At 37.6% G+C, this 19,361-nt stretch overlaps 3 protein-coding genes and 1 long non-coding RNA gene across 5 annotated transcripts in view; 2 read left to right on the forward strand and 2 right to left on the reverse strand.

Annotated features, from left to right (window-relative positions):
- LOC139973727 (uncharacterized) overlaps positions 1 to 16,308 on the reverse strand; it is a 32,076-nt gene extending 15,768 nt beyond the window's left edge. Inside the window, exons 1-2 of the mRNA XM_071980578.1 lie at positions 11,041 to 16,308; positions 10,492 to 10,589 (exon numbers count right to left, since the gene is read on the reverse strand). Of these exons, the coding sequence (XP_071836679.1) occupies positions 10,492 to 10,589; positions 11,041 to 11,612 (670 nt within the window). The 5' untranslated portion in view covers positions 11,613 to 16,308. The remainder of the gene's footprint in view (positions 1 to 10,491; positions 10,590 to 11,040) is intronic.
- Positions 1 to 19,361, forward strand: part of LOC139973734 (uncharacterized) — a 245,354-nt gene that overhangs the window by 188,693 nt on the left and 37,300 nt on the right. The window lies entirely within an intron of this gene.
- Positions 1 to 19,361, reverse strand: part of LOC139973726 (kremen protein 1-like) — a 169,385-nt gene that overhangs the window by 110,904 nt on the left and 39,120 nt on the right. The gene's annotated exons all lie outside the window — the stretch shown is intronic.
- Positions 5,850 to 8,583, forward strand: LOC139973728 (uncharacterized). Its single transcript, XM_071980579.1, has one exon. It carries the CDS (start codon positions 5,985 to 5,987, stop codon positions 6,795 to 6,797), a length of 813 nt encoding a protein of 270 aa, XP_071836680.1. The 5' UTR covers positions 5,850 to 5,984; the 3' UTR covers positions 6,798 to 8,583.

A 19,361-nucleotide genomic window follows, 5' to 3' on the forward strand; every position in this document is an offset into this window, starting at 1 on the left:
ATGCACTACTAAATTGGAATGCAACATTATGATGAAGGTATAGTTAGCTGGCGCGTCAAACATTCAGAGTGATAAAAGGTTAATAGTCCATCGGGGCAGGCTCGATATCGTTCACTGTCGTTGCACATATTTAGTACCAAGGTTTGATCACATATTATGGTGTGTTTTCATATGCTATTTACAATTCTCGATGTTGGATGGTTCGGGAAGTGTTATCTTAAGAGTAAACAGCAGTTTAAGACGGACTCATTTACTCCGCTTTGCGTTGTTAGGACTTCTCCGAACGCAGCGACTTTTTCAGTCAAGAGCCAATCAAAATCCTTATTGTATGGCATGTGATATGTCAGCTGATACAGAAACTGCTCGGCTCGGCGTGATGTATATGCACAGACTGTGTGTATGTAACGTTTGTATGTGTTTACAATTAGTCTGCATAACGTACTGCACGTCAAGAGAACGACGGGCTGAAAGTCTAACGAAATTTACAGCCAACAGTTTGCAAAACGACGTCAAATGTGCCGAGATATGAAGCAGTATTGAGGGTGGCAAATTTCCATGCATAGAAGGTGCTTCCATGATTCAATAAACGAACGATGAAGGTAATTCAAGGCCTGTTACTAATACTCATGTTAGACTTACTGTGACAAGAAAGTATACATGTCAAGTGATACGAATGCCAACTATGAAAATGTAGTACAAGGCTCTTCAATACTATACTACTAGTCTACTAGTTTGCCTTAGACTAGAAGTGATTAACGTAGCACCCATGAAGGATAGATCGACAGCTACTATATGCTGGTATCTGTTATTTTATGATACCATTTATTTCATGTTTTATTTGTCATGAAACAAAAAAATGAAATCAACACCAGTGTAGGTTCGATATGCAGACTAACGTTAGGTCTATCAATATTCAATGTCGGCCTAGGCCTATGGTCTAGCCTCTAGTCTTGGATTAATTTGTCAAAACATGGCCTAACTAAGCCCACATCATGTCTCTATGGCTGCTGGTAGTACTGGCACACACACTAACAAATGTAGCGTGTAATGTAGCTTATATACAGGCTACTAAGTATATAGGCCTAGGCAATGCTACAGTATTGCCTAGTCTCAGATCCCTTCTTATATTTTGTACACCTACAGTAACAAAGCGAGTTGGCATATGTAAGTTTCCAGCTAATTTAGCATCAGCATGGCACTAGATTTAGTTGCACCTATAGTCTTATTACAGCTCTTGAAAAATTTGGAATAAAATAATTTATATCAAAGCATCTTGCTTGGTTTATTTTACTTTGATGCATGTATGGGGAGGCCTTCTTTTAGTATGGGAAATCCGGTCAAGTAGCATTGCATGTGTTCTCAAACCTTTGTAGTGTGTGGGTTTGTAACTATGCCCTACCAAGCTCATGGCTCCAGACTTACACTGAAATAAATGGAATATCAGATGGCTTATTAGTCAGTTGAGTTCCAGTGTAGACAATTAATGTGAACCACAGTGTGATCGACAGGACAATTCAAAATACTGTATCAACCAAACAAATTTGGTTTTGATTTGTTGCAGATGAAAGTGCAGGCCCATCGGCACCAAAGACAAGGATATTTGTGGTACTTCCTCTACAGAGATTTCTCTGGCACAATCAGGACTCAAGTTTTCGAAAGGAAGAAGATCTGTTAGTGGGCAGACAGAACAGCTGTCTCAGTGTCTGACACGAGATGCTGAAAAACGGCTCAAAGAAGCTGCTGAACAAAGATGTGATGAAAGGATGACAATGCTATTGCCCAAGACATTCTGTCTACACATAACAGAGGAAGACTACTTCTTCCTAAGCAAGTGGCTTTGGGTGTTGGTCATGTTGACAGTGACGAGGAAGTCATATAACTCAGAAAGGATTGTTTGTGTAACCAAAGCATAAGCTGGTCAATGTTTTGGTGTTGTTTATGTTGATCATTTTCTTTCATTTTCCAATTTTGTTTAATTCATTTAATCTTTTCTGTTCTTTTTCTTATTTTGTTTTATTCATTTGACAATGAATAACTTACTTTGATAGATTGAGGAGTTCCCTAAAGTTTCACTTTTATGCTACTACTACAGGGGAAGTTTGTGGTCAGGTGGCCCTGTGTGACCTTTTTCATTTTTACACATAGTAATTGTTTTGTGTGGCCCTTGTTATCTAGGAATACATGTACTGGCTCCAAGCCTCTCTCACTTTTGAGAACTGTGGGCGAAATAGACAGTTTAATAGCTATTTTGTTTTGGTAGGAATGTTCTTGGTGTTGGATGTGTATCTACCAATTTATTTAAGGACACTGATGAGACCCATTTATAAGTTTAGATTCGGGTTAAGTAATGTGCCTGGTAAGTATTTAGTAACTTAATTGACAGCTGATAGGTCAATGGGCCCAGATACCAAGGAGTGAAGAGCAAGCTGGTCTAGAGCCGTCCAGTGAGCACACCTACCCCAGAGACATCCCCCAACAGAGTGAACCTGCCTCTGATCGAAGTTACCCAAGGAAGTAATTATATTACGCGACTTTTAATTTGGTTGACCCGTGCCGCGATTGTGTTCTAACTTAGAACTTTTAGGCATTTTATTTTCAAATAAGTTCAGTGGATTTCTTTTTAGACGTAACAGCTCTGATAAGATCTGTTAGCTACCCATTTATATCATTTAAATTTTAAAGTTTAAGTGACCACATTGTTTTTAATACAAGATTCATGTGCATAGTAAACCTACTATTTTTCCTTATGTTTACTTTTGTGTGAGCGTTACGCCTTTTCAAGTTGTCCCCACGATCTCAGAGTCATCCGGTCCTTCTCTCATGGGAAGGTGCTACGTGTAATTTTCCCAAACCTAAAAACATATATTTTTGCCTGGTCACTGCGTTTTTGACAAGCTACATTTGCGTTAAAGGTGAGTCTTGAGGCAGACTTCAGGAGAGGGACAGTGTTTAAAAATGCATTTGTTCAAATTATGTTTAACACAACATAAATTTGTTGTTTTCGAAAAATAACACTGCTTTAAGAATCCAACAACTCTTAAAATATTCTTCGGGCATTCCTCTTTTACTTCAGCCAACACATCCTGGTTCTTAATACTGTGTTCAAATATTTTATCAACTTGCTGCGACAAGTTTAATGCTCTGTTTAATTGTCGTACAGTACAACGTATAAGAATGACGTTATTTCTTTATTGTTTACTCTTTACATAACACCTCTCTTAGCACCCAACAACTGTTAAAATGTTCTTCAGACGTTCCTATATAGGTTTCAACCAACATTACCTGGTTCTAAGTACTGTTATTGCAAGAACATTTAAATTATGTTATCATCTTGCTGTGACAAGAAACTGCTCTATTTTCATTATCTTACAACGTATAAGAGTGACGTCATATGTATATTGTTTACTGGTAAAATAACACCTCTCCTAACACCCAACAACTATTTAAATATCATTTTGATATCGCTCCATTACTCTCAACCAACGCATCCTGTTTCTAAATAAGTGCAAGAACATTTAAATTATGTCGTTTCCATGTTGCTGTTAGAAGGAACTCCTGAGTTTTAATTGTCGTCCAACCTATAACAGTGACGTCATATGTTTATTGTTTACTCGTAAAGTATTACCTATTTTAGCATCCAACAACTCTTCAAGTATTCTAAGGACATTTCTTTACAACATCCAACCAACAAACCTTGGTTCTAAATATGTTTAGTAACATTTAATAACTATTATCATGTTGCTGTGAATCGTCGTTGCTGATTTTCAATTTAGCCCACACTTCGTAGTGAGGTAATTTGTTGTTTACCCGCAAGATAACATCTCTCCAAGCATCCAACAACTCCTAAGATAATCTCAGGACATCCCTCTATACCTGTCAACAAAAACATCTAGGTTATAATAAGTTCAAATGCATTTAAATGCCGTTTTTGTGTTGCTGTGACAAGGAACTGCTTTGTTGTAATCGTCGTACACCGTATAAGAGTGACGTCATTTGTTTGTTGTTTACTTGAAAAATAACACCTCTCCAAACATCCAACATCGCGAAAAATGTTCCCAGGACATCCCTCTACAACTTCCAACCAACAAACCTTGGCACTAAATATGTGCAACGAAACTCGTATTTTGAGCACTTTTTGAAGCCTGCCCTGATGGACTATGACGTCATATGTTTATTGTTTACTCGTAAAGTATTACCTCTTTTAGCATCCAACAACTCTTCAAGTATTCTAAGGACATTTCTTCACATTATCCAACCAACAAAGCTTGGTTCTAAATAGGTTTAGTCACATTTAAAACAATTATCATGTTGCTGTGAATAGTCGTTGCTGATTTTTAATTTAGCTCACGTACACTTCATAGTGAGGTAATTTGTTGTTTACCCGCAAGATAACATCTCTCCAAGCATCCAACAACTCCTAAGATAATCTCAGGACATCCCTCTATACCTGTCAACAAAAACATCTAGGTTATAATAAGTTCAAATGCATTTAAATGCCGTTTTTGTGTTGCTGTGACAAGGAACTGCTTTGTTGTAATCGTCGTACACCGTATAAGAGTGACGTCATTTGTTTGTTGTTTACTTGAAAAATAACACCTCTCCAAACATCCAACATCGCGAAAAATGTTCCCAGGACATCCCTCTACAACTTCCAACCAACAAACCTTGGCACTAAATATGTGCAACGAAACTCGTATTTTGAGCACTTTTTGAAGCCTGCCCTGATGGACTATGACGTCATATGTTTATTGTTTACTCGTAAAGTATTACCTCTTTTAGCATCCAACAACTCTTCAAGTATTCTAAGGACATTTCTTCACATTATCCAACCAACAAAGCTTGGTTCTAAATAGGTTTAGTCACATTTAAAACAATTATCATGTTGCTGTGAATAGTCGTTGCTGATTTTTAATTTAGCTCACGTACACTTCATAGTGAGGTAATTTGTTGTTTACCCGCAAGATAACATCTCTCCAAGCATCCAACAACTCCTAAGATAATCTCAGGACATCCCTCTATACCTGTCAACAAAAACATCTTGGTTTTAATAAGTTCAAATGCATTTAAATGCCATTTTTGTGTTGCTGTGACAAGGAACTGCTTTGTTGTAATCGTCGTACACCGTATAAGAGTGACGTCATTTGTTTGTTGTTTACTTGAAAAATAACACCTCTCCAATCATCCAACATCGTGAAAAATGTTCCTAGGACATCCCTCTACAACTTCCAACCAACAAACCTTGGTACTAAATATGTGCAACGAAACTCGTTTTTTAAGCACATTTTGAGGCCTGCCCCGATGGACTATAATCATTCTATAAATTTTATTGAGTGACTTTTTAGCAATATCCTGCACTTTTTAATATTATTTTCCTTTTTCTTTTTTTAATTTTTATAGGTCGAACATGGTAAGAATATGTGCAATAGCAGGATGTTCAAACAGCACAAACCACATTCAGAAGTGGATGAAAGAATTTGCAATATTCATAACCGGGTTTATGGTACATGCTTTTGTACTCCACCATTCGCTTTACACCCACTTCCATCAGAACGAAAAGATCCAGAGGCTAGAAAAAGATGGATACAAACAATTAACAGAAAAATCCTGATGGAAGCAATTGGCAACCAGCATCCTATACTTGTGTATGTTCGAAGCACTTTAAAGATGGAGAGCCCACTAAACAAAATCCATACCCAACATTGAATATTGGTTACAAGGACCTCCCTGTAAAAAAAGAACATAAACCAAGAGTATCCGTCCATGAAAGGATTGCTAAGCGACCAGAAAAAGAAACTCAACCAACAGCAATAGACACTGCAAGTTCAAGCAATTCATTTCAAAATGAACTTATCATAATTAGGCGAATTTAGGCCCAAGCTACAAACCACACTTAGACCACAACTATTTCTTTCAGTGTGAATGTAAGGATGATTGTAGCTGTAGTGGATGTACTAGTAAACACAAAGAAATTTTGAGGCTACAACATGAACTCGGAGAACAAGACATCAAGATCAAATAAAGCTGAATTGAAAAAGAAGGGTGTAGTGGAGACTCTTCTGAAAAGTGACACTGATGTCAGACATTTAACTGGTTTACCTTCAATAGCAACATTTAATGCCCTTCTGACTCTTTTCTCCTCAAAGGTACCCCGCTTGCAATATTGGGGAGGGAAGAAAAGATCTTCAGGTGGTGCTAGTAAAAAAACTGCAGCTGGAAAGAAATCCCCCAAGAAGAAAGGACCCAAACAAAAACTATGTCCAAAGGAAGAATTTACAATGGTGCTATTGAAACTCAAACTTTATCTTTCTATATATTTCATACCTTCTTTATTTTCTGTTTCTTCTGGTTTGGTGTCCCAAGTTTTCAACACATGGGTAAAGTTTCTAAGTTATGAGCTCAAACCTTTAATATTTTGGCCTGCTAAGGAGCTAGATGTACAGTCAATGCCTATGTCTATGAAACCAAAATACTCATCCCTTAGGTGTACAATAGACTGTACAGAAGTGTTTATTGAGAGACCAAGAAACCTAGAGCTGCAAGCTCTCACTTGGTCTGACTATAAGCACCATAACACTGTCAAGATTTTAGTAGCCATTTCCCCTAATGGAATGATTTCATTTCGGTCTAAAGCTTGGGGTGGAAGGACATCTGACCAGCATATTACTAGAGAGTCTGGATTTTTCAATTTAGTTGACCCAGGTGATCTAATATTAGCGGATAGGGGTTTCACAATAAGGGAAGACTTGCTGATACGGGGAGCACGGTTGGAAATACCACCCCCAAGCAAAGGTATATAACAAATGACAAGATCAGATACTCTTAAGACAAAGAAAATTGCCAATGCCAGAATCCATGTTGAAAGAGCAATAGGGAGGATGAAAACTTTTCACATTCTGCAAGAAACTTTACCAATTACTTTGGTACCATTGGTGGATGATATCATTGTGATTTGTGCAGCTATTGCAAATATGCAACCCCCACTAGTGAAGTGAATGTTTTGACATTTGACACCATGATACTAACATGGTTATCAAAGGCATTCAAATTTACATTATTTTCTATCATTAAATTTCCTTTAATGGTTGTATTAACAGTCATTCATAAATTAGATTTTACTCCCATTTCATGTAAAGAGTGCTGTTGTCAATCACCTTGCTATCAGAGGGGAAAAAATTCTTCTGTTATATTCAGTAATTCTTCCAAAAGTCTTTCAGGTACTGAGGATTGTTATCTTGCCTTCCAGTATTTGAACTTTTTTGGACATTTTTATTAGTTAAGAAGCAAACAGTTACTATGCAATATCTAAAGCCAAAGACTAACATTTTTGACACCTTGATACTAGCACGGTTATCAAAGGTAGTCATTCAAATTTACATATTTTCTATCATTAAGTTTCTTTCAATGGTTGTATTAACAGTCTTCCATAAAAAGATTGTATTCCCTTTACATGTAAAGAGTGCTGTTGTCAATCACCTTGCTTTATTATTACTATTATTATTACTATTTTGTTATATCCAGTCATTCCCTCAAAAAGTTTTTCAGGTACTACAGATTGTCATCTTGCCTACATATGCCATTTTTCTACTTTTAATCTGTTAACTTTAGTTACGAGGCTACAAGTATTTTATTATGCAATATCTAGAGCCAATGTCTTCCACAACTCCTCAATCAACTTGCCTATAGCTACATATTTCTATTTAGTAAAATTTTAACTACAACTTAGATACTTAAGTGTTAAGAAACAAAACAATATTGGTGACAGTATAACTAATATCGGAGTCAAGTTTCCATTCTGGAATTGTATTTCTTTGATTCAAAACTGAAAAGGTTGGTCACAATATTTACAGTAATGTCTATTACAGTTTATTTAGTATTAACACATAGAAAAGAATATGTATGTATATACAAATTAAAGCGAAACATGTTTATCTCCAGGAACCTTACTATTTTTAGTTTGCAAATAGCATCGACTATTTATACTGTTATGTACAAAGCCAAATCATATCAACTTTATTCTTGAACAAAAGTATTATGCTAATATTTTCTTATATTGCTGCTGAATATAAAATTGAAAGTCAGTGAACCATACACATTCTGTACCTGTTATCTGTGTAATAATAATAATAATAATACACAGTTCTTATAAAGCGCAAATACACACTTAAGTCTCAGTGCGCTGATAATTATTAACCCCTGGTCATTGGTAACTTGTCACACCCACACACCAAAGTGTGCACAATTCAATCAATCTCTCCTGGGGCACCACAGTGCACCACAACCACGTGTCCCCCGGGGGACTTCCCATAGGGTGCAGCCACAAACCGGCGCACGCAACTATATTTACAAGTTACCTCGCAGGTCCCCATTTATACACCTGGGTGAAGAAAGGCAATGGAGATAAAGCGCCTTGCCCAAGGACACAACGCAATGATCTGGCCAGGGCTCGAACCTGTAATCCTTAGATCACAAGTCCACTGCCTTAACCACTTGACCACAACGTGTAAGTTGCAACCTTTCCCAACAGTTAATGTAAACTTTGAATAAACAACAGCCAGTGACTATAACATATTCTGCACACATGTTTATAAACATGTTTATAAACATAAAATAATCAACTGGTGGTCATATGAAAACCTACTTGACAGGATCAGTTTTCAGTGACCATTCATTTCCCTTGACCTATACTATACTACTCCCATAGCAAAGTGTTCCTTGTTACCCATTATTATGTTACAAACAGAAGCGTAACATCATGTCAACTATTTATTTTTTTTTGGGGGGGGGGGGTGGATGGACTTGGCCTGCAACTTTTCAATACGGGTTTGCCCTGAGAAATGTAATTTTTTGCACTGTCATGGTCACATTTTTTTTTATTATACTTGGGGGTTGAACCACTCCCCCATTAAATAAATGATGTCATAGTGACATAAGATCGAAGAAAAAATCAACAAATGCATCTTGTTCTCTTAGAAATCAGAGCAACATATATATAACATATATATATTTGACTAATGGCAATGGAAGTAAATTGAATAAGAAATCATGAGTTGACAAAAAAACTACAGCACCAATGGTGCAGAAGCTCATACCTTTTCGAGCTTAAAAATGTAGGGCCCACAAAACTTTATGGCCCACCAAATTTCAGGCCATTTTTCAGATTCCACCAATTTTGGGCCCATGAGGGATAACCCCCCCCCTCCGTTAGCAGAATACTGGCCACACCACTGGCAATAATTCCTATTTCCCCCTTTAAATCCTGTTTTACCCACTCTCTCAAACAATACCACTGACCTACCCTATTAAACTTTCTCCCCTCTACCTGAGCAGACCTGAAGCACTCCTTGCCAAAATTTTGGCTGGCTGCCTACATACCACAGGCTCAAAGACTTCTAAGAATCAGCAAGTGCTGATTGGCTATAGGGCTCTCATGCTTACAGTTCAACAGTTAATAACAATTCCCAGTCCTGCTTTAATTCCACTAACAGCCTCTGCAGAGCTTAACCACAAATGTAAACAAACACTGCAGAGACTGGGAGACAAATTAAAGGAGCTTTGGCAAAAGGTGAAGGCTCAGATTTTTTTAAACAATGGGGATTAATTGTAATTAACTTTTGACCAAAAATTATTAGGCATCATCTTATTCATACACAATCCAACAATCATCAGTTCAACTTTGAATATGATCCATCAAAATCTTGAGGAGATTGAGATATTTGAAAATATTAAAAAGAATGACCCCTGATGACCCCCTAAAAGACATTTGACCTCAATTTTCCGAACACCCCTCATAACCCTCATCCTGAGGAACGTTGTGACGAAGTTTCATTATAACTGGCCATACACTGTACGAACAGGAGCAATTTGAAAATATAGGGCCGCGGCCCGGGCCACAAAAGACCCCTAGTTGATCTTTGATCTCAAATTCATGAACACCCTACCCTGAAGGTAAAACTTCCATAGTACTATCATGACAAACCCTCAACATTGTACCATGGAATCTGTAGGAGAAGAAGCATTTTGCGTATTTCCACAAAATGGCCTATTACGGCCCACAGGTGACCATTGACCCCAAATTTTGGACCATCTCTGATGGCCCTATACCCAATGGTCCTTGTGTCCAAGTTTCATGAAATTCCATCAAACACTGTGTGAGTGGGAGCGGTTTTACCAATTGTTGACGGATAGAGTGATAGACGCCGCACTGTAACAATAGCTCACACCAGCATGCTGGTATGAGCTAAAAATCAACTTGTCATTGACCTATGTAAAATCTACAGAACATAAGTTACTATGTATTAAGGGAAAATACCATAACCAAAAAATATTCTAAGTTAAAGCTTGTTAAGGAAAATACAATTTAAGCTTTTAGAAGAAATTAAAATGCTGATACCAGGCTCTTAATCTGAATTATATAGTAAATATGTATTACTATTGTTGGCAATATCCACAGAAATTGCTCTTTTTCAAGAGCTTAAAAATGGAATTATGTACCAGTTAAAGGTTTTAGCATAAATAGTAGTAAAAAAGTCCTCCAAGCTAAATCTACTTTATATAGTATGGCTCCCATATGGTTGCACGAAGATCCAAGCCTGTAGTAAGAAAGAAAAAAATGTGTTTTTAATTCTGAAGTTTAACGTTCTTTTGAAACACTCGTTAAAATTATACATAATATATACAGGCCAGAATCAAGCAGAGTTCCAGCTGGAACCCAAACATTGTTTACGTGAAGGGTTCCTACCTGAACAGAGTTCCAGTGCACCCCTAAAAAAGGGCCAAAATAAAAATTCCTTCACTTTTTCATATGACTTGGCATGCAGTTCTGGTATGGTTTTATTTATTTTTTGGTTTGATATTGAAATTTAGATTTATAAAATTGATGCAAATTCTACTGATAAGGAACATTTAAACCTTAGGGCCCAGGCTTGTACTTTATCTTTTATTTCTGACCTCTGTTTGAATATCTCAAGACATATGATTGCTTGCAGACTTAATCCATTCAGATATTGTCTGCTGATCTGAAAGTGAAACTATGAAACTTACCCAGCAAACCAAGTACAATATCCACGCATGATCTTTCCAGAAGATTTCTCCAGACAAATCCAAGCTTTCCAAGGAATATTATTGATACGCTGCGATGGTGTACACTCTGCCTTTAGAAGCAACCTTGACTCGGCAGAAATGGCATTGTAATATATTTCTCTGAGCCACCCAGACTCTAAATAGCTGAAGGCTTTACCATCTTTGTAGTCCGTCATGAGTCTTTGCTTCAGTTCAATATTATCCATCCTGGTAAAATAATGAGCAATATCAATGTACATGCAAGGCGGCCATTTTTCCATTGCAACTTCGCCTTCCCATGCAAGTGGTAAATCCGAAAAAGGATCGGGCAGGGTCTCTCCTTCAACCTGAATTACCGATGCGTAGTCATCTGCCTTTTCATTTCGCACATCTGCTATATTAACTTCAGCAATGTTCATCTGAACGGCAGCATACGCTAGAGCAACCAACTCTTCTTTCCGGCCACTTATCTTCAACTTTCGTTTCTTTAAAAATTCCTTCAGTCTGTCAACTTTCCAAAGTTTTAACTCTTCCAAACTTGTAGGAAAATCCATCCCGAAGCGAAAAAACAGAGTAAATTTAGACGTAAATTATGCGATTTATGATGTTTAGTGTAACTTTGTGTAAGTGCTCATTAAGTTAGCTTGGGTACGCGAACAGACACCTCTCGTCTCAACGAGAATATTCTTATTTGACCTCTTGACCTCCATTGCGCAATGCAAATAAACTATTCTCTGAACTTGCTTATTAAACCTAGCCTAGGGCCCAATGGAAGTTGGAAAAGCCAATACTTTGAAGAATGTAATTTGTACAACAAAAAATGAAGGAAATCATCAAGAAGTTAAACTTTAGACCAATCCCTGAACCCTTCTTTTCACTGCTCAAACCTTCGTTATTTGATGTTATTTCTATAAAATATATTCTAGTCTAACTTTGGCCAAAGTAGTCTTACATCTATCTTCTACAACTGTATAAGATGTAATTGTCTGAAATATATAATATGAACCAAGTTTGGCAAAGATTAAAGAGTTCGGTGAGACGTATCAAGTAACGTACTGTAATAGTTACAACTACTACTAACTAGCATTAAGTGTTTTAATTGTATACCATAGAGACATATGGGGGAGGGGTCTAAGGGGAGGGTTATCCCCCCTCTCCTTTGAGACATTTTGAAAAATTGAAGGTCCTTAGGTGTGATCTGGTACAATGTTTTGCCAGTTTCATCATTGTCATATGACATCATATAATCAGCAGATGTTGTTTGAAGTATTCTTTTACATGTTCTTTACATATTTTATCCGAAAGACAAACATAGTGCTCTTTTACAATTTTTTGACAGAGGATTATTCTTGTTTTTTATCCAATGTCTGGACTTAAATACATTTGACGAACTTAACTGATGGACAATATTAACTTTCATATTTAGCAGTGTAATAATTATTTATAGGAAGCGTGTATCACATACTATTACTAGCTCAGTTTCATAACATGCTGTTCGTGCAACAACTTATGACGAATCAAAGAAATGATTAAAAAGCAAGTTGTTGTCGTCGTTGTGCATACGATTCGTGACTCTCCATCGAGTGCGGTTAGGTAGGCTATATGTATTTTTTTTACCGAGTGGCCAACTGTAGGCTGGTAATAAGCTATAATTTAAATTTAGCTAATTACATCTCCCAAACAAAGTAGCTGAATCATTTAGCCTGATTGTTCCTACGATTATAATCTACTTAACGGAGCTGACAAGTATTCAAGATCAAAAGAGCACTGGCAAAATACCATGCAAAAAGCTCTTTAACATTTTTTTGACACTGCAATGGGGGGGGGGGGGGGGCTTGGGGTCAGTTGTTCCCCCTGGCTACGTCCCTGATATAAACTGAACTTACTTGAAGCTAGCGAACAGGGTCAATCCACCCAATAGCAAAATTAGTACATAAATAAACCGAATTGAAGCTGGCTAACCTTGTACGGTAGTTCTAAGAGGCATTTTTGGTTTCGATGATAATCATAACCTATGCATTCATGCAGGCGGAGAGTGTGTGTATGCATGCTTTTGTTTTGTATTCTAAACAAGGACTTGAACAAAAGAATTTCAGGTCCTCGGTTGTGATTTCTAAAGAATCGCCACTTCCTCGGAAGAATTCTATTGTATGTGGTATTGTTAAGGATAGGGTTCGTGGATTTGAACAATGGAAAATACAATGGGGTCCTCGGTCTGAATGTAATACAAACATGTATGTGTGTGTGTGACGCCTCGGTTGTAAACACCATATCTCAAGTAGGGAAGCTTGGACCAATCTAATATTTGGTGTATATGAGAACCACATTGTTTTTGGTGCCTGTGAAGGCAACCAAAGGTCAGTTAGAGGCCAAAACCCAAGATATTAAAACAAGCAATAACTCCCATTGACAGGGTCCGACATGGTTGATATTTTGGGAGTAGTTGTGGATGGGGTCAGGGATCATTTCCAAACACAATGGTCATGTGATCCAAGGTCAACAAAGGTAAAAAAACCAGTAATTTTGAAATAACTTGAGAACAAAATGTCTGTCAAGGTTGGGAGTTATGCTATTGTAATCCAATAGTCGACTTGCATTTAGGTGACCTTTGACCTCAGGTTGACATCCGGTGACCTCTATTGGTTTCTTTGGTTATTTGAATTTTCGTGGTCATAATCGGATCTCAAAGGTACCTCCCAATCAAAATGTTCCATGGTTGACCCCTATGCGACCTTCGTGTGCGAAGTTATTGGAAGTCAAATTTTTTGTTTTTTGATAAGTACAGTTAGGATGGTCGTACAGACTTGTCATGTTGCTTTTTGGAATCAGCGTGTCAGACTACGTGAGGTTTAACGGTCAAATCTTGAAAAATATGCTCTTTAAGGAGATACAGGGCAAAACAAAACAAGTATGTCAATATTTTATGTGCTATGTGGGGAAATGGGATCTATATTAACTTGTTGCTAGGCAACTAAGTAGAAGGTTAGGCTCCACGATTTGTTTACTTTTGCGTTATCGGTTCACTTGCGGAAGGATACCAAGCAATTTCTGGTTTTATCCCCAAAAGCACATTGTCTCGCTCTCCTTCCGTTGTCACCTTGAACAGAGAACAAATTCGTCCATTGTCTCAAGATTTCCGTTGTAACTTTAACTGTAACTTTAATTTCTGTAACTTCAATTTCCTTTGTGATTTCCAAGACCACAGCTATGTGAGAGTGAGTAGGATCTATCTTTTAAAAGTTTTGGTTGAGTAATGGGTTTTATATATATTTTGACCTACGTAAATAGGTCATGAATAGGGTATTGACCGAGTGACGTTTATAATCTTTTGTGAATACTTGGCTATTGTATACAAACTCCCATTGCGCACTAGTCAATTGAGGGAGAGGCGTCGGAAACTATTTTGGATTGGTACGGCAGAACAGTGTGGCCATCTATCATAATTGTCGGGGGACGTTGGTAGGTCAAACTACGCTACGCGCCACCATGGTTGGCGCGTAGCGTAATGAAGAACATTTTGAAAAAATGTCTCCCAGATTGCAGGAAATGACACTTCCCGACAGTGGCGTAGGAAGGTACTTTTGAGTGGGGGGGCTGAAGACTGATGGCCGGCCTGGGGGAGGGGTCTAAGGGGAGTGGGTTTCCCCCTCCCCTTTGGATTTTTTTTTGCATTTCCAGGTGGCCTCAGATGCAATTTGGTGCAATATAGCACACTTCAACACGTACCCACTCCATTTTGTAAATAATTTTGCATTTTCACCTGGCCTTAGATGCAATTTGGTGCTCCAAATGAGATTTTTTTCTCATATGGAAATGAAAAAGGGGTTTTCTGACTTGCGAAGCGGGGGGCGGAATGATACTTCCGCCCCTCCATATTTTTCATTGGGGAGGCTTGCGCCCCCCGGTACCTACGCCCTTGCTTCCCGAGCTTGAAAACAAGACCCCTGCCATGCCAGAGTAGTGACATTCAGCCTACTTGCCGTCATCATTATTGAAAATTATTGAAAAATATACCTCCCAGATTATTTTTTGCCATTTTTTTTTCTTAGTCCTACTTTTTTTCTTCTTTTTATTTTGCGCCGTGAATATTGGTCCAGCGTTTGCCAGACCTGCCGTACCGGCTCCGACGCCCCTGTGAGGTTTTTCCCATAATTTCAGTCTCTACTCAGAAGACATCTGACATGTTGTCACTATTTCAATGTGCTGCGCCCTCGATCATGTTTATGCTTATATATTGTATTGGAATGTTAGTGTTATTCATGCTAGGATATGTGTCGGGAAGATGCATTGATTATAATTTTTCCAATATATGCACTGATATAAGATTCACATGAAGTGTGAGTATTCACAGGTCTTTTATCTAAATCTGGTTCTATATCATATTGTTATTTGGACTGGGGTTTCAGGCTATTGGTTCTGACGTGTAGAGAGAGGCCCATATCTTAAGTTTTTGATGTTGGTTGATTATTTGTGTTTTATATCATGCTTATTCAATTAAAATGAAATAATTGTATGTCCTAAGCAGATATACAGTAAAGTTGTATTCTTCTTTTATCCTGAATATTTGAAATGGTTGCATTTTCAATTAATTTTTGTAAAGAAGCTTGATAGTTGGTTCAGAGTCCAAGGTTATTGCTTATGACATTTTGTGTTAATTTACATGGTGGCATATGTAGTCACTTAAGTATGAATATGTCATATTTTGCAGATGTAAGTTGAAAAAATGTTTGTAAAATGTTTTTCTGTATTCCCAGGGTTTGTGGATTTAAATGTCCTTGATCCTAGTGGTATCTGTTAAAGACTACTCAGATTTTACTTTGGTTAACCAGCCTTCATGTCGTTTTAATTAGCGGGTTGAAAATGTTATACTGTATCTTTGAAGATATTTCTTTGGTCATGATCATTTAGTATTTTCTCCTTCCATATTTTATGTTGCAGCTCACAGCTAAAGTTCTGTTGTATGGCAATCCTTCACCGCCTCTTGTTTAAGTCATTGTGTTACCGTAAGATAAATACACATTTCACTGGCTCATTATACCCAGTGTGCTGTTGTCGAACCGTAAATAAAAGTGGTCAGAGGACTTTCTGTTTTTGTGTTATTTGTTGGTCCCACTACAGCTATATATAAGAAACCAACTCCCGCTTCAATCAGAAACCCAGTTCTCAAGTTATGAGTAGTCCAGGAGCCCAGAAGGTTTATTCAGCTGAAGAGGTACAAAAGGTTTGGTGGCCTGATTGTGTTGGTAGGTGACAAAGCTTCAATAAAATGTGTTGCTGCCGGGGCACACCCTGCATGGTAGGTGAGGGGGTCACAAAATAAGGGGGAAAAATAAGCTTTTATTTAGCTGAAGAGGTACAAGCACACACGTTTCTGGGTTTTATACCCAGGAGGGTACCTTGCATCATGGTGGCAATGACAGCAATATCTGACTGCATGGGGCCCCAGACAGTAGCCCATAAGGGGCCCGCCCATATGGTATTATTCAGCTGAATAGGTACAAGGGTGAATTCTTTTGCATTTGAACTATTACACATTGGGGTGTACTAAATCACTAATGACAGTAACTTTGTCCTGCATAGGGGCCCAAACAGTAGCCCTTAGAATGGGCCATGCGGTACAACCAGCTGTTGGCTAATTTATCTAGCTGAAAAGGTACATGAACAAAACTTGTTGGATACTGCTCCCAGCAAGACTAATTACATTGCTGTTGCTACAACAGCAATATCTGACTGCATGGGGCCCCAGACAGTGGCCCCAAAGGGCCCCGCCCATATGGTATTATTCAGCTGAAAAGGTACAAGGGTAGATCCTTTTGGATTTGAACTATTACACATTGGGGTATACTAAAATACTAATGACAGTATCTTTGTCCTGCATAGGGGCCCAAACAGTAGCTCTAAAAATAGGCCCTGTTGCCTTATCAGTCTTCGACTGATTTAGTAGAAGGTACATAAATTCAACTTGTTGGAGACTGGCCCTAGCAATATTTGTTATATTATTATAGCAATAACAGCAATATTTGCCTGCATGGGGCTCCAGACAGTGGTCCCGAAAGGCCCGTTTGGTGTTATTCAGTCGAAGTAGTACAAGGGTGAATCTTTCAGCATTGATGCTGATACATTTAGGTTTACCCAAGTAGGTCTACCAATGACATCAACTTCGTTCTGCACTGCCATGGCGCCCAGACAATATAGCCCAACATGGTCCCGCCTTTCATGTTTATTGTCTCTTGCCACGATTGGACGAGCAGTGAGAGAAAACAGAAATAATATAATTACAAGAGGTTTATGATTTATTGGACCTGGTTAACATCGTTATTTTTCTTCTTCGTTAGAAATCCAGTGCAACGTACCTTATAAGTGGATTGCGAGGCAATTCAAAACTGTGAATGCCATACCTGAACGCTATGATAGGTGCACTTTTTGAAATGTAATACTTTGTGTAGCCAGAATTGTATCTTTCAGAATGACCTAAAACATTGTACTGGCCCTAATTAACTCAAAGTTGGTCTCCATCGTTGTAGCATTGAACTGATATACTTTGATTCAAACTGCTCAATCATTGATAGTAATGATTTATCAGTGATAATCACATGAAGGCATGTTAACATCATCACTTGCTGAAAAAACATATTTACATTTTTGGTTAAAATGATAACATATAGTAACATCCATAATACATGTACACTAGGATGATGTACCGTAAACAGTCAATTTGACACCATTTTGTATATCTTATGCAACATTGATTTGCTTTATAAGATCAAACGTACAGCCACCTGCTTGCTCCCATGCATGCTATTTCACTAATACTTGTATAATTTTGATAACATAAAGTTTAGCACACAGGAGTATAACGAAGGAGTGTTACTAGATGCCCATAGCTATAGGTAAAAAAGTTACGAATGTACAGAAAAGTAACAAGTACTGTAAGTCAGTGGAATTTTCTGAAATGTAAGCTGCTGACATTATTATTGTCCATTGTCACAGCAGAACATGGAATATACAGCACTTGACTTAGCGTGTAATATTTTGCAGTAATTTTTTTGCCAAATAATGTTACATGTTAGGGTCAACCAAGAAAAGGCCAAATATCAAAACTACATCAATGTTCAACAGCCTCATAGGTTCTGGGTTACAGGTTTTGTACATGTCAAGCAGATGAAATGTTGCTCCAGGGTGTGGTGGAAGTTTTGTTTTTAACCACTGCAAACAGATGGGTTTTATTACATAATAACTATGAAATCCATAAGTTCTTGTCAATAGAGAATATTACCTTTCTGCCTGTTCTATTGTGTTGATGTATGTCACAGTATAATGATTATTTACGACATAGAAAGCGCTTTAAGGCCAAGTGAATGTTTTCCTCAAAACAAAATAATCGATCTAGACAAAAAAATTCTCAACTAGGCCTAACGTTAAGCTAGTTTAACTGTTTAATTTAATATATTTCATGATGAATAAACTGACCGTATAATTCAACACAAAGTTACACTATGCTGGACTAGATTGTCCGTCCACTCGTTCGTTGACATACATGTGAACTTACGTACGTATATGTGGGATATGATATACGTACGTAGGCTTAGGCCCTACATCGTGTTCCGAGAGGCGCGGTTGCTATGGAAGTACAAAGAATGTTGATTAACTGTCCATGTTAATATTTGTGTTCATGTTAATCTATACTAATTGCTTCCATTCCCATGTTTGATGCATTTTTTTACTGATAGCCGTAAAATTGTTTTGAATATTTGTGATCATTTGGGCCTTTTTTTTGTTTTGTTTTTGCACATGTGCATTGTTCTTTTGGTAGTTAATAAACTAATTCTACGGAGTAACACATTTATCAAATCTGCAATTTTTTTGGGGTATTTTTTGTCTTTTTATTGACAAAAATCATACACTCAGCGTGGGTTTATCTATAGGATAATGCACGATCGGGGGTTAATTAGACTACCGTGATTAAACACAGATACTTTTATAATAATGCAAGCGATGCACGAGGGCGTAGCCTGAGTGCATCCAGCTTTGCCCTAATTATAAATACTACCCGAAAATCCTCAAAATATGAATAAAATAATATTGTTTGGGAAAAGGGAAGCTTGTCAATTGAAAGGGATGGGATATAGTTATTTATGGCAATTGATAGAAATGTGGAAACCAGCAAATGTAATTATTTTTCTGTGAAGGTACCCCCTTAACTAGAATTTTATAGCTAAACCAATGAGTATTTGAGAAACAGAAGAATTTGTACTCACCATGATTTTATCATTTAATTATCCGCCATCTTGCCCCATGCAGGC

Source organism: Apostichopus japonicus, chromosome 9, assembly GCF_037975245.1.
Source record: "Apostichopus japonicus isolate 1M-3 chromosome 9, ASM3797524v1, whole genome shotgun sequence".
NCBI lineage: Eukaryota > Metazoa > Echinodermata > Holothuroidea > Aspidochirotida > Stichopodidae > Apostichopus > Apostichopus japonicus.

Coding starts and splice junctions, on each gene's coding strand:
- LOC139973728 (XM_071980579.1), top strand. CDS start 5,985: ATGAACTCGGAGAACAAGACATCAAGATCAAATAAAGCTGAATTGAAA.